At 35.2% G+C, this 16,035-nt stretch overlaps 1 protein-coding gene across 1 annotated transcript; it reads left to right on the forward strand.

Moving 5' to 3' along the window:
* Window positions 1-11,405: 11,405 nt before the first annotated feature.
* On the forward strand, window positions 11,406-14,042 carry psmg3 (proteasome (prosome, macropain) assembly chaperone 3). The gene is made up of 3 exons (XM_031729972.2): window positions 11,406-11,561; window positions 12,478-12,700; window positions 13,319-14,042. The coding sequence occupies exons 2-3, from the start codon at window positions 12,488-12,490 to the stop codon at window positions 13,469-13,471; spliced, it is 366 nt and encodes a 121-aa protein (XP_031585832.1). The 5' UTR covers window positions 11,406-11,561; window positions 12,478-12,487; the 3' UTR covers window positions 13,472-14,042.
* Window positions 14,043-16,035: the final 1,993 nt, after the last annotated feature.

Below are 16,035 nucleotides of genomic sequence, written 5' to 3' on the forward strand. Positions count from 1 at the left end.
GTTTCCCAACTTTTACAGAAGTGGGTTTGTGTCACACTTTGATACATTTTACAGTAACAAATTGTTTTCAGCACTACAGAATTTCCAGTAGTCTAGATTCTGGTGGTGGTGAAGATCAAGACTGGGGCTTGGAGGCTTGAGTCTATGATTCAGGTGAAGTGAAGATGAGGAGGAAGTGGTTTGCATGAATGGTAGTCTGAAAGGGAGAACAGGAAAGTCTGAAAGCTACTAGAGTAATGATGTGAGAACTGAGATAGACAGTGTGGGAAAGTGGTAGTGATGTAAAGAACGGACAAGCAGTAGAGCACCCAGGAAAGCAAGCAAATGAGCGATTATAGATTTTCCTCATTGAACTTACACATAAGCTGCATTTCATACTGTAAAGCTAATGTTCTACAAAACACAGGATCCTAATACTTTCATAGAAAGAAACTGTTGTTATAGATTACAACAGGCTCACTGTGAACAAAACAGTTGCTGCCAGTAATTTAAATTTGCAAGGAAACTGATAAAATGGAGTATATCCCAATTTCACTTATAATGGGGAGACCAGACCTCAAGAACATGTCAGGATTACATCTCTTTGTGCAGGCTGGACAGATGCAAATGAGCAATTTTGAGACAGAATAGCAATATTATGTAAGAGTGAAACAATGAACGGGTCAGTTGAAGCAAAAACGGTGCCCTACAGTAAACATATTTTGCATAAATGCAAATGTCTTTGATTACAGTGCTTTTTTCATTCTGATAAATATGAGAGTTCAGGAATGTGAAATTCAAATCATTTGCAGTACCACAGTCATTCATGAACTCTGTGGGTTTATCCAATCTGTCATGACGATGTGACATCCTCATTCAGAGACCAGATGTACAACTGTTAGTCACAAACCTCAGGAATGAATGAAAAAGAACATTAGCTTCAGCAACTGCAATTTCTTGTGAATCATTTATAACACTTTTTCATTTATTTCGAAGCAAAAATAAACAAACAGGAACAAATGAACAACTTATCTGGAAGAAAAAACAGCCTTGGGATTTCTGGAGTAAATTCAGCTCACTAGAGTCTTCTCATATTATTAAATGTCACACTTCAAAGTGTCATTATCAGTATATTCACACCTTGGTTTTAGGTAAGTATATAATCAAAAGTTAAACATTGCAAATATTCTAAAAGAGGTAATTTCCTTTTTTTTTCTTTTCCTTTTTCACCTGAGTAAGTCAAATAAGCAAGAAAATAGATTGTGTTGACTAGAGGGAAGCACCCAGACCAGATTAACTTGTTCTTGTCCTAAGTCAGAGCCAATAGTTCACATTGGCCCTCCAGCATGCCAGACTGGGTAACATATTGTGGTAAGAAAGACCAGTAATGGGCTGGAGAGGCAATTTGCTGCTGTTTTCCATTTTTCTCTGTGACCTTTTCTTACGTGTGTGCAATGTCTCTTTGAGCCTTCTGCTGTTCTAAATAATGCCAAAGCAGAATCACAGACCAGACACCATTCCTGCACTCAGTCTTCACCAAATGCCAACCAGTCATCAAACACAAGGACCCAGATTGATGAATGAATTTAAGATGGCCTGTCTACAAAGACATTGCCATGTCACTGTAACATATTGTGCCCATTATGTCTGAATGAAAAACAATACCCAGTGGTCTCAGGTATTCATCAACAAACTGAATACCAGCCAAATTATTGCTATTGAAATCACAAATGTAAGGTTAGTAAAAGGCTGAGGGCCTTTCAATTTTTAAACACAGATGCCTTTTAGTGAAGAAGAAATAGGACTATTTTTGTTCTTTTTTTAAAAAAACATTTTTAATTTTAATATTGTTTTTTAACTGTGTTCCAGCCAGCTACTCCAGACCCAATTCTTATTCTCATCACAAAGGAAAGCACTCATAAGAAATGACACAAAGCAGCAGTGAAACACACAAGTCAAAAACAACTTGAAACCAACTCCCAAAACAAGGTCTGCCCTGAGATGAAGAAAGCTACTTGAGACTGTAGATTATAGATTTAACTTCCCTGGCTCAGCCTAAAATCTGTTCATAGTGTTTTCCACCTTTAGGAATATTAGATGAAGAGCCACACAATTAGAACCTGCTGCCCTGGCTGTCTTTTGAGGCCCCTTCTGTGATTAAAAGGTTTCTTTGTCTGCTGACAAAACCTTTCTCAGTTGCTCTGCCATCTTACTCAAGAACAGATGACAGACAACAGAGCTCTGTTTGACAGGCTTCCTCTTAGGCAGCAATACTGATAGACTACTGAAAAATTCAGTGCTGCTCAGAGACTGATCTGGGGAGGAAAATTAAAAGCACCCATTCTCACAGTCGCCACAAGTCTTGTTTTATTCATTCATTGTTTTGAGGCTCATCTCATGGTAGCTGCACCTCTGGGCAGAAGATGTATGTGTACTCACAAATGGGATCGCTTTGTCACATCAAGTATTATTAGGATGCGAATCCCCTCTTAACACTGCATGGTTGACAACGCTCAGCTCTGTAAAATATGCACATCTTGTATGTTTTGATCCAACATGAAACGCCACCCCTTCCAACACTTGGGTGTGGGAGATCTTACAGGCAACACTGTCTCATATAATGCAAATCATTAACTTGTATAATTCTGCTTTCTGTTTGTTTGTGAGAAGATGCGTAAATTAATCACAGCAAATTATCCTTTCAGAGTTTTACTCCTCAGCACATTTTAAAGCTCCTACCTCTTTAGTGGAAATGTCACAGCATGTTCAATTAAGGACGAAGTCATTAAATATGTAGTCGCCTTCGTATTGCTCCAAATTAAATGAGCTGCTTTGGATTTGCCTGCTGTTTAGGTGTACACAAATCAAAGCACTACTGCTATAATTGTCGAGGTTTTAAAAGAATATTTGCAGAAAAGAACAAGAAATAACAACAATTTATACATAGCCTTTGGGTATTTTGAGCCGATGCTTAGAAAATGGAGACTAATAAGAACAGTCTCAACCAAATCGAGGACAGCAAAAATGGAAGCAGATTAAATATGAGGCTGCACTATGAATATAAAATGACACTAAGGTTATAAAAAAGTTCTATTCACTGCTCCATCATTCAAACATGTGCTAATCTGCAAATCATGATGAGTTTCAGGCATGTTTCCTTCCTTCTGGGTATTGGTTTCTAACAAGAGGGCACGCTATAATAACAGCAATACAATATTCTTTCAATTAATTAATGATAGCTTTAACAAAAACAAACTCACAGTTTTGAAAATATGTAGGTACATTAACTAATTCAAATTTGGAAGGGCTCATGTTTAGGTATTTACTCAGCTCCACTAATTTTCACTGTTTATTCTGTTTATTCAAAAGTACCACTTACACAACTATTTGTGGAAGATTAGTTTGTGAAAGTGAAAACATCACTCACTCCCATAAGTCAATTTTTATCCACTATATTCTAATGCAGGCACATTTTTTCTACACATGACTTCTGGCTTCTTTGATGGGAACTTGGAGAATCTGGATGACATTCTTGTAAGCAGCTTGTTTTTTCTAACTGCAGTTGTGAGTTGGAAGATGTACACAATAGTGTGCATGTGTATGTGTGTGTGTGCCTAGTGCTTTTCTAGGTGGCCTTGAGTTTCTTGGCTTCAATGGAGTTTGAAGGTGTGGGGGTATTACTCCATGGACCACAAAAGCAGCAGTGTAGCAAACTAATAGATGCCACTGAGTCCAGTTCCTGAGGCGTTGGGGAAAAAATAACTCTTCCTCATTAACATTTGTTTAAAATGAATTAATTAATTTAGAAATAAATAAATAACACAGGATATACTTTTTATACTTTCTCCTCTGCAGTTTTTCCATCGTCCTTCAGAAAAGTAAAGTGCACTTTAGTACTTCAGCTGAAGTATTAAATTATCACCTTGTATTTTTCTTCTCATCCTCATCTTTTTAGATGAGAAGTGTGTTTCAGTATATATTTAATAACTCTACATTTAATTATGTTGTCTTACATCATACCTCTGTATATCAATATTAATTGTTTAGAATATTTAATTTCTTAGCTGGGGTGCTATGAATGCCTTCTGGCTATTCTGTTCTAATGAGGTGCTATATCACAGACCAGGCAGATAATCAGTGGCACAAATTAACAAAGTTATTTGAATTAATCAGGTGATATATTTGCGTGAAAATTTAAACTCCACTAAAGGGCACGCGGCTTTTTTGTTTCATTTCAATGCACGTGGCAAGAGCCAGTTGAAACTGATTACCGTTAATGAATTCATCAGCCAAATATGCTCAACTATTTAGAAGGTCTTGCTGAAACCCATCAATATCCCCAACTTCAGTGACATTAATTCCATCTTGTATGAACTATTATATATACATAATTGGCCAAGTCTGCTCTCAGCTGGCACAGCAAACATGCATGGACTTAGATAGAATAAGTTAAGTACTAATGAAGGTCATTAGTGATGATTAATGTTCACAAATACAAGACTGAAGACCGTTATGCAGCGCCTTAATGTGTGAGAACAAAGAAAATGTGAAGCACTTAATATGTTAAGCACCCCTGAGATGAGAGCAATTTGTTAAAAGTAAGCCTTCTTTGCTGCTAATTATTCACATTTTCTTGCTCAAAAGGTGAAGGGTCTTTCCAAAAAGACACATTTGCAAAAAAATGCAGAAGACTTGAGAGTGTGTTTGTAAGAGTAATCTAACAAGGACAAGTAGAGCATACATGCACAGCTGAATACTGAGGAATCTGATGGTGTTGAACAGTTACCAGTTATGTAACCCCTTGTGACTTTCAACCAAAGGATGATGTTTCACTTTCAACATGATGGAAATATTAATATTGCACAGTTCCCACCTTCACTCTGGTCTGATTTATTCTACCCTTCTTTTCATTATGGATATTTCATGAAGTAGTTCACACAAACACTTTTTGAAACAGAAAAAAGACTATTTAATATATAATTTGTTTAGAAAGCAATTTTTTTTATTATTTATTAAAATAAACATTTCTGGCACAAAGCTATTTCATAAATGCAAAAATTAAAATTAAAACAAACTGTGAAAGTAAGATACAGCATGCCTTGTTTTATATCTTTCATGTTATGTTGTTTTTAAATATTAAATATTAGCAGTAGTTTTATGGCAAGATGGTTGAATGAGCTTTTTAGGGCCATTCTCCTGGTGTAAATATTTTATTGTAACATTACCAGTAGATTATTTTTTAGTATGTGATGTGGTAAATTTTTGTAAATATTTTTTTAAAATATATATAATCAGCTAAAACAGGTAAATATGTAGTATTGCACACATCATGGGAAGAAAACTATTTGCAGGTTCCATTGACATTGTACTTTGTGAAGCATTTAGTTATACAGCAGGGAGTGTGAGGTTTGTCTTTTTATGCATACATTCATTGTATAAACAGTTATCAAAAGACAAAAACATCTGTTATACTCATTTTAAATTTTAAATAGTGATACATTATGATTATCTGCAGATTAAAAATCAGTTTAGCACATTAAAACTAAAATAGTACCATTGATAGCTAAGTAATATTAGGTACCTGTTCCTTTAACAGGTCTAATTAGTAACCTATGACCACAAATATTACGTGAGTTAGAAATTTTCATCTGAATGTCATGTTAATAGACAGATACCCTACTCAGAGCACAGTTTGATTAAACAATTTCCTCACCATGCTAAGTTTGTATTACCTCCAAAGCATTAATGGCGGCTACAGATTTGAACCTGTATAGGCACAGTATCTGCCCTCTGTCTCCTTTACTGCTCTCTGCCAATCACAAGGAGGTAGAGAAGGAGAGATTATAGCATTTGCTTCAAATTTCTGAAGTACTTCAACCAAAATTTTGTGTACTTCACATGAACACTAGCACTTCAAAGATGCTTGAATCAGTCCGTATGCAGCATTTCCTGGAAATCTTTTTCTGGTTCCTAATCATTTTCAAGCAAATTTCTTGTGTCTTAACTGTGCATGATATGATTTCAAGAGTGGGGAACAGCATGAAACCAGAAACATTTAGGGACCGAAAGACATTCCAGTCATAGCTGCATGTGTGCAATTCTGGAACACAGTAAGAAGCTCACTGTGACAAGGTTTAATGTCTATAATGAATTAAACTCCCATTTCTTTTCATTTGAAAAATATTTGAATCTAATTTCTTTCATAGAACAAACTATACAAATGATGCCTTCGATTAGGAAGTGAGGAATAAATCAGTAGCCCCAAAAAATGGTTTTGTCAAGTGCTTTTTTTGCTTTATTACATATATGTCTGGTCAGTTGCTTGGTGTATTAGCCGCTGTTATTGAGAAGTTAAATATAAATGGAAAGTGGATGGGACCCTGGTCAATCATAAGGCTGCAGGCAGAGATTTTCTTTCTTTTTGGCTTTGATTTGAGAGTGATCTTTCAAATCCAGAAACTCTGGCCTGTGATGTAATCGTTAATTATTAATGTACAGCTCCTATCCCCCCAGATTATAGTCATCCTCTGCTGCTTTTACAAAGCTTTCAAATTACCAATTTCGCCCTGGCATCTTTCCATCATCTTATTAAATAAACTCTAATGAAATCATTAAAAAAAATTATAGTAATTGGGTAGTTCTAAGACAGAAGAGGTAAATCACAGGCTGTCTGACATTTTGCCAGCACATATGATTTCTGCTCACTGTGGCTTGTTGTTGTCTCTGTTTCAGAAACACTTCACGGATAGTAGCCCCAGTGGTCAGTCCCACAAAGCAGTAGTGCAACTTTAAAATGTCATGATAAAGACGCTTTTGAGTTCTATCTGTAATACAGCACAGCACTCTAGTGGCCACCAGGGTAATAATTGTGTGTGCGTGTGCATGTATACTTTTATGGCTAGCCTATTGAGTTTAACATATAGAGTTTGTGAGTGAGGTTCAGGCTGGTCTTCACTTTGGAATAAACCTTTAAAGGCCTGTTTGAGGTTCACGACTTGAGTTTTTGTTGTTAGGGTATGTGTTGTTAATGACTGGTTTAGATATGTAGAAGTTTAAACATACAGGATGGGTGTGTTTGTAACTCACACTAAGGTGTGAAGGCTTTTCTCTTTGCTGCTCATCTTTTCAGATTTGAAGAAAAGGTTTGTCAGTACTGATGACTAAATATTAAGGTAGTTATTATTCAAAAAAGGGTGTAAAGAAGAAACATATTAGGCTTTATATGCATTCAATGTATTCAGAAGACACTGGATGAGACAATCATATGAAACAGAACATCAAAATGAAGTGATCGAACAGCCGCGGCCTCGTTCAGCAAAACAAGATATTTTTTACGTGGGTTGACATTTTGACACAGACCGTCTGTGTGTGATACAGAGAAAACGCTTGACTACTCATACAGAAGGATGGGATGTGTTTATAAAACTGAAAACACTTAAGTATCAGTAACTCTTCCAGAAATGTACCATGGTCAAACTTCCCTTTTGAGAACAAATCTATTTACACAGCTAGAAACTAAAATAAAATGTCCACACTTATCTGATTCGAAATAAAAAAGCTTTACTTTTAAGGACCTCCAAAGCATCGTTCCAGAGCATATTCATTCAGTACAGATGCAAGGCTACTTTTAGTGACATCATGGGCAAAAGAGAGCAGCAAATATAAAAAAGGATAAAGAGAAGAATACAAAGCATTGATTACAAAAAAAAAATATTGCTGTCTCCACATGAAGCTTATTATAAATGGGGTTATTACCTTAACTGAGGATATTTGACAAACTGCAGATAGGGATTGAACCACCAGCCTTCTGATTAGTAAGCAACCTGCTCTTCCACCTAAACTACAGTTCCACATGTGGTTTCTCATCTTACGTGGAAACAGCAAGAGCCCTTGAATCCCAGGAAAACCCACTGTAGACATTATTGTCTCTAAAATTCATTATTTACAACAATGCCTTTAGTATCTCTCCAAAAGTTGAATCTGTTCCTTTAGTAATGCCTTTAGTAATTTGTCATTTAAACAATAATAATGACAATCACTCATTTCAAAGTTTTAGTGTCATTTGCAGTCATTAAACTATATCCCAAAAACCTGTTGAAACCACTTTTTCTTCTTTGCTTCTTTGGACCCTACATTTGAAAATTTGAAGATCTGAAGTGAAAATCAATGAGGTGGTAAAAAAGACGGCAGGCAAGATTTTAGAAACAGCTTGGCAACACATGCCTGTGTTTTCATGTCATAATTGTTAATAACAAGGACCCTGAGGAATTATTCGAACTGATTAAAGATTGAAGAAATATTACTGATGTGGCTCAGGTGAAGACAAAGACAGACAAAACTAAAGGATGAAAAAACTTTTATGAGAATCTTCAGTGAAGGGGCCATGTAGTTAGCGCAGATCTCTATTTTGTGTGTTGATCTTGAATCTATGAAGAACTTGAAAGTGTAGCTTTACATGATTTATATACAGCTGAAAGAAACTCCAAAGTACAAAATTGATATCCATAGTTTTAACAAAGCTCTGCGTCCTTTATTAGGAAAAGTGTACTCTCTTCAAATAAATGGGCATCAGACCTGAGTAGTGAGTAATTAGACATCAACAGCAATCTATATAAATAATAGTTTTTCAATTTTGTGCAACACAAATATTCAACAAATTCATTTTAAGGTCTTGCACAGGATTCACATTACCATAAAGCTTAAGTTGCTAACAGCTCGTGCAAATTTTGAAAAACTGACTTCAACTTTGAAGAACTTTGAAGAAAAAAATATGGTCTCCATTTTCAAGTTGAGAATGAAAAACCTGATTCTTCTTATGATGCCCAGAATGTGCTTACAACACAAAAATTAAAAGATCACATAAATCACATGTTAAGACTGCCTACCATGACTGGTAGATCCAACATACCTTATCCTAGTATTTCTGTTTCTTTCATTCTTTTATTTCTTTAACGTCTTATCATCTGTCATCTTTTATTTATCTGTAAAAATAAAATAGTGTACTCCTTGGATATGAAAAAGCTGGAAGCTGTGTTTGTAAGCAGCTTCATCTTTTTGAATCAGCTATGAAAGTAGCACTATCAATTTTCAACAAGGACATGTTTATTTATTCCAACATGAATGTTCACAATTTTCCCAAACCTTGTGCCCATTTGCCCTTCGGTGCATTTGATGTCTCACAAAGTGTAAAATTCTAAGCCTTCAATTCATGTTGTGGAAATGAAGCAGTGATTTTTAACTCACCCAAATTCAACAGAAAGGATCAGCTGATTCTATACATTAATGTAGAAATACTATATATTGATATTTGCATTACAATTTTGTTTAGATCAGAATCATCAGTCAAGGACACAGATGGTCAGTCAGGGAGTATAGGGAGCGGTCCAACCAATTTCATAGCTAATGCTGCCTACTCAGAGTGCATAGCAATTCTGCTGAGCCTGTTCTATTTGACATTGTGAATGTGTCATGTTCATAGGGATGGCTCCTTTCGAATCAGCCTGATGCAGCACTCGCAAACTTCAGTCAAGCCTCACATCCGCTTGAAAAAAAAAAGTCATGCAAGCATTTTTGCCAACAGTGAAAATTCCTCATCTGCCTGTATCTCCTTTAGCTGTATTAGCAAATCTGACTGCAGTGGTTGGCCAATCTGTAGTCTAAATGTAAAGGGCCGACTTAACAGTACTTGCATGGCCTACACACAAATACTAGAATACGTTAAATGTCGAGGCAATACATTTGCAGGTGGTTTTCATCCCATGTGTGTTAGCTATTTTTTATTACCGTCGGTCAGGCACAAAGAAAATGATGAAGTGCAAATACCACTTCTTGCACTCTAATGTCCATCCCTATCTGTTGTTTTCATCTCCTATTATAGTGCCATGGACTTTTACAGCCTCCTTGTCAGACAAAGGGATTGTTCAGCCGGTAGTGTGAAATATCACATTTTAACAAAACCCACAGCAAAAGTAAATAATTAAATAAACTGAAAAATAAAAGGCGTAACTTTATCTGCTTCTTTAAAGCTCCATTGACAGTTAATTAAAAACATCCTGCCTCTGTGATTTCTTGCTTTGGAAAAGCTCTTTCTGTTGGCTAATATTGATTGAAATGTACCAGGCCAGGGGATCCGATTTAATTTAAACTCAAACAAATTCCCTTTTGATAATACTTTATGAAAGTTGGCTAAATCATCCTCAGTATAATCATGCAAAGTGAACAATGCCAGAACCTTGAATTTTTAATTTATGAGGAAAAATAAAACTCAAAGATCTCTTTACGCATTAAGTGTTTTAATTTCTAAAGTCTGTGGGAAACTAAACTTCCCTTGTCCGTGGCATGTTTGTGAGGGTTTTCTAAGGAACTGTTTTATGAGAGCAATGCCAAGGGCATGAAAACCTGCAAATCCTTCTTAAAGGACACTGTTCTCCTAAACCAAACCAGAAACAAGAGGGCTTGATAATAACTTTTATTGTGAGATGTATATTTACTTTGCTGCAGCTACCCATTTTGCTTAAACATATATTTTTGCAGGACTTTCAAAATTAATCATCATCATATGGACCATAAAAGCTGCACTGGAAAACCAATAACTATGGAAAAAGTATACTTATTAAAAATTTTATAGAAAAAGTCTGTACTAAAAAAACTTTATCATGATGTTAGACATAGTCACAGCAGGTGCAACTTCATGAAGCTTTTAATATAGCCTATTCCTGATGCTTGTAAATGTCATATGTTTGCTCTCTAAAAATTGTTAATAGCTACTTATTTCACAACGACAAATAGTTTGAACCACACAAAAATATGAATTTGAATCAAGGCTCTTTGCACTTTATGCTGACTTATACGCAGTTATTATAGTTTTCTGTTTTCTAATTAGTTTTTATTTTTATTTTGTTTTGGTTTGCCAAGCGGATTTTCTTATTTCAGTTGAGCTTTTATTGTTTAAAAATGCTTAGTTTTAGTTTAGTTTTTATTAGTGTCAATGTTAGTTTTAGTGTTTTTGATTATTATTGTATGGAGGGCATGTGTCGAAGCCAAGATTTGGGGACATGTTATATTGTAGACATTCAGAGTATTAATATACATGCCTTTCAATAACTCATCAGGTAAGTTGTAATATATTTTTTAACCAAACTAACAGATACTGAAACTAAGGATATTTCCTCTACATTTATATTTCATTTTAGTTAGTTTTTGAAATTTATCAAATCGTTTCACTTGTATTTTTTTTCAAGAGCCAAAATATGTTTTTTAGTTAACCAAAATATTTTTTTCACATGTTGTTTTAGTTTTTAGTTTAATTTTAGTTAACTATAATAACCTTGCTTATACAAATCTATCTTACATTCAACCTGACCGCGAGCGTTTCCTCCTTGCTTGCTTTGTCCTGTGAGGTAGAATGAACGTGACGTCAAAACGTCATCACGCAGAGTGCTCACGCTCAACAAAACGAGGCACGTTTGTTTCGGTTTGTTTTCACGGTGGAGGCTGAATGATAGAGCACGGCTGAAGTTGAGTTAAAGTGAGGCGATTCTGTGAAGAGTAAAGTTTAAACTGTGGACAGCTGAAGACACAGGGTGAGGACTTTGTTCACAGACGGGGGGAAATGTGTGTATTTTTGTTCCATCGGTTAATACAGTGTCTGAGCTCAGACTAGCTGTGTAGCTAACGTTAGCCTCTGAGCATCCAGCATCTCTTGTGGGGAGTTGATGACGACAGGGTAGGAAAATAACACATATAGTCAATTTTTGATCCAAGTGATTGAATGCGTTTTTTTTAGTTAGGGCATAATTCTTCAAAGCAAGCTTTTTCTAGCTGTACTTAGTGCAGCATAGTATCTGAAAGGTCTAATAGCTTATTAGTTTGAAAATGTAATATGTAATTTACTAATAAATGAGGTAATATTCATGGTCAGAAATGCCTGTAGTGCTGGTTTGAAACCACTAGATGTGCAGTTTAAAAACGAGCATGCACACAAAATCAACAGGGAGGATGCAACACATAGCAAGCCCTTTAGTAATCAAGAAAACCTGAAGCTGACTGGAGAGGGTTTTTCATTTGCATTTGCACAAACCTAGAAGAACTTCACAGTTCACACCAAATTAATACATGAGTGAAACATTTTGGTAGATTATTTTATGGCATGATTAACAGCATTAATGTGTATATTATACTTGAATAGTGGTATGATGTTTTTTTTAGAGAAAGGTCCTCTTTAATTGTCATATGTGATAATAAACTCTAGGTGTAATAGAAAATGCAATTTTTAAGAATTAATCTTAGGTTTACAGAAATTGTGATAGTCATTGTAAGCATAGTTGCATGGTGTATAAAGTTCCAGATGTATAATTTTGCTGTGGGAAACTAAACCTGTCCACAACATGTGGCAGATAATGAATATTTAAATACTGTGTTTAAAATATTTAAAAACTCCGCAAATACTCTTGCATTGTAAACTCCATGTACCTATTTTTGTCTTTTTTTTCTTTGCAGGGTTAACAAAATGTCTGAGTCTGTCATCAGATCGAAACAAGCTCAGAGAGAAGTCAATGGAATTTCAACAGAAGTCGTCTGTACAGAGTTCAGCAATTACATATTTGTAGTTCTCACTCAGTATGGCAAAATTGGGACATTGATCTCTGTCACACCCGACTCCAGATCTAATGATCTAAGCACCCCAACGTTCTCTACAAAAGTACTGCTGGGCAAAGATGAGGTACACTGGCTGAAATTGTTCACACAAATATCGTGTCAGTGTGATACAAACTTGTTCACGGGACATCAGGCAGACTTGTTGCAACACAGGGTATCTCATTTCATGCTGTTAAAGGGCAAATGAGATTGATTCTGGACTGCTCAGGCGGATTGTGGCGAAATTAGATGTGTGCAGGCCTGAAGCTCAGTGGTCTGTTAAGATTTACTCAAGAAAACCTATTTCATCTCTGCATGAGCATGTCATTTTCTCACAGTCATACATTGCAGGAGAAGTAGTATCAGCGCCTGATTGGATTAATACAAAGTTTACTTGCCTATGAATACTTTCTTGTTGTTTTTGCTCCTCTAGCCATTTTAAATGGTGATACTTGCAATGTTGTTTCTTGTAAAGTGAACAACTGTTTTAGATCGAGTGAGAAAGTACATAGAGGTCATTACACAGGCTTTCTGTGTGTTTTGAAGTTTACAGTCATGACAAAAAAATTTAAGTGTGTTGTATGATTTCCCTGAAGGGGAACCTCAACAAATGAATTAGTTGTAGTCATAATATGTGTGATTTAAGGGAACTGAACAAATAATGCTTTGGTGATAATCTAATGCCTGATTTTTCTCTTTCCAGCCTCTGACACATGTCTGTGCCAAAAACCTGGCAATGTTCGTGTCGCAGGAATCTGGCAACCGGCCTGTCTTGCTGGGACTGGCACTGAAGGATTCCTCCATAGATGCAATAAAACAAATTAAAGAGATGATCAAAAGTTGTCAAGTCTGGTAGGAAGTAATTAAAACGGACATGAAGCCTGTAGGCGGCGTAAAATACAGCTCGTCTGGATACACTGTCACGTTTTATCTCTGCATCTCTTTTAAAATGAAACTCCTCCAAAAAATAATCTGATTAAAACAATGGCTCCAAGGCAGAAATGTGCAGAGCAGATTGTCTTCCACAAAACATAGTTTATGAAACGCATAATTAACTGTTTGTTAAAAAGAAAGATTTTCTGCATGTTATTTTGCTTTCAAAAACTGAATGTGTGCTGACTAAGTGAGGGTTTGCAAAATGATGTCATCACTGTATATTTTGGTCATTTTTAACACTCTGGATTATTTTTGTCATCATCCTCAGAACTTTGTACTTTTGTGAAAGAAAACCTTTTATAGAACATATGATTCATTTGTATTTTTTCAACTGAATTTAAAGATGCATATGAGCCTGGTTAAGATAAGAGCCTTGGTTTTGTCAAGTACATTTTGTTATTCATTTGTTTCTATAACATCTCACTACTTGAGCTTTGATATCAGAACAATAGCTGACTTTTATATGCATTAAATGTAATTAATATGCTCAATTTTGTTTTGCTTGGTCAATTTTTTTGGTTTAAATGTAAGATGGGAGTAAGAAAAGCCTTCAGATGTCTTATCCTGGACTTAGAGACCAAACCACTGAGATATTCATTAAATTTCAGAGAAAAATGTACAGCTTTCTTAAAAGATGTTTTTATTATAACCATCTAAAAATTATTTTATTTTCTGACAGTAATATACAAATACTACATTTTTGTTACATTTTTAAAGTTGTACAGTTAAGTCCATAAATATTTGGAAACTGACACATTTTTTTCTCTTCACCCCCACAGGGCAGTTTAAGTCAAGCAGTGAAATTGTGATTGAAGTGCAGACCGTCAATTTTAATTCAAGTGGTTTTACGAAATGATTTGCATTAACTATTTAAGAGTTAGAGGCACTTTTATACAAGGCCTCCCACTTTCAAAATGCAGTTAGTGACTGACTGAAGCATTGAACCCACGGACATCAGCAAATGTTTCTCACCTTGAGATGCTCTTCCAGACTTTCACTGCAGCTACATTCAGTTTTGTCTTCAGTAACTAAACGGCATGCTCCATTGGTTGAGATCAGGTGACTGGCTTGCACGCTGAATATCCCATGACTTTGCATTGAAAAACCCTTAGGTTGCTTTTGCAGTATGCTTTGGGTCATTATCCATTTGCACTGTGAAGCACTATCTGATCAGTTTTGCAGCATTTGGCTGGATCTGAGCAGAGTATAGCTCTATATGTTTCAAAATTCATCCTGCTACTTCTATCATATCTTGATTGTTTGATTGAAATGGGAATGGGACATAACTGTGGTGGCATAGAGAGATAAAATTACAAAAATAATTAATTAATTGTCCTAAAACATAAATGTATATAATCTATAACTCAGAGTATACATTTCGAGACTGTAATGTTTACATGTTCTGTTGAAATCAGTCTAGCAAAAATATAAATGCACCTTATTCAATAAAGCATTTTGCATATTTGTTATACCCAATTGTCAACGTTAGTATCTTAATCCAAATTTCATCCTAAGACATGAAACTAAAACCCTCACAGACTAGCATTATGTAAGCTGTGCACACAGCAGTAGTGCCTGAGTGTGTGAATTTGTAAGTGCTTCAAATGATGCTAAAAGGAATGGCATCACATATTTTTAACTTTCTTCATGGCATAAAACTTTTAACTACCTGTTTTCTGAGTTGAACATATTCCAGGCTCTTGCTTTACAAAAGAGTATTTTCAAAAGATTAAGCAGACATTTCAATGGTTACACAATATGTATTAAATTAAAGCATGTGATGAATTCCTTTTGTTTGTCTTAAATCAAAAAATGTGTCTTTCTAATGTTTTTGTTTTCATTCATGCTCAATGAGAACTTGCCTCAAAAAATGTGATTTAAAAAAAAGTGACCACAAAAAGCCTCTCTGAGAAAACCCATGTAATCTCACTGCTTTGTTTTATAAGTTGGCAGTCAGTATAAATACAACAAAGTAAATAATATTTTTGTTCATTTTTCCCCTTTTATAATAATAGGGACTTATCTTGTCTGAAATAAATAAAGGTGATATATTATCACTTGATTACCAAGGCTGGAATTTAAAAAAAAAAAAAAAAAGGGAACTAAAATAAATATGGTTGCTTTCCATTTAAAGAGATGATTAACTTTAACACTTGCACTTGTTAAGGGTAAGTATTATTAGCATTTTCTCAGCAACGCCATAATGCAAATTGAGATACACTACAGCCCTCTTCACTTTGATCATTTTATTATAGCTAATTATCTTTGTATAGCAAGACAGTTTTCTAAATCAACGTTACAAAGTGCTTCACACAGGGCAACAACATCATTACCAGCCGATTTTATTAAAGTGCTGTGTTCATAGTTTGCCTGTGGGTTAAACAACTTGTTGCAGTTTCAAAATATATTCATAAATTAACTAATTTTAGTATAAGATGAAAAACACAGCAGCAACTGAAATCTTTCCTGTTACGGTTTTTTGGT

Source organism: Oreochromis aureus, linkage group 4 (genome assembly GCF_013358895.1).
Source record: "Oreochromis aureus strain Israel breed Guangdong linkage group 4, ZZ_aureus, whole genome shotgun sequence".
NCBI lineage: Eukaryota > Metazoa > Chordata > Actinopteri > Cichliformes > Cichlidae > Oreochromis > Oreochromis aureus.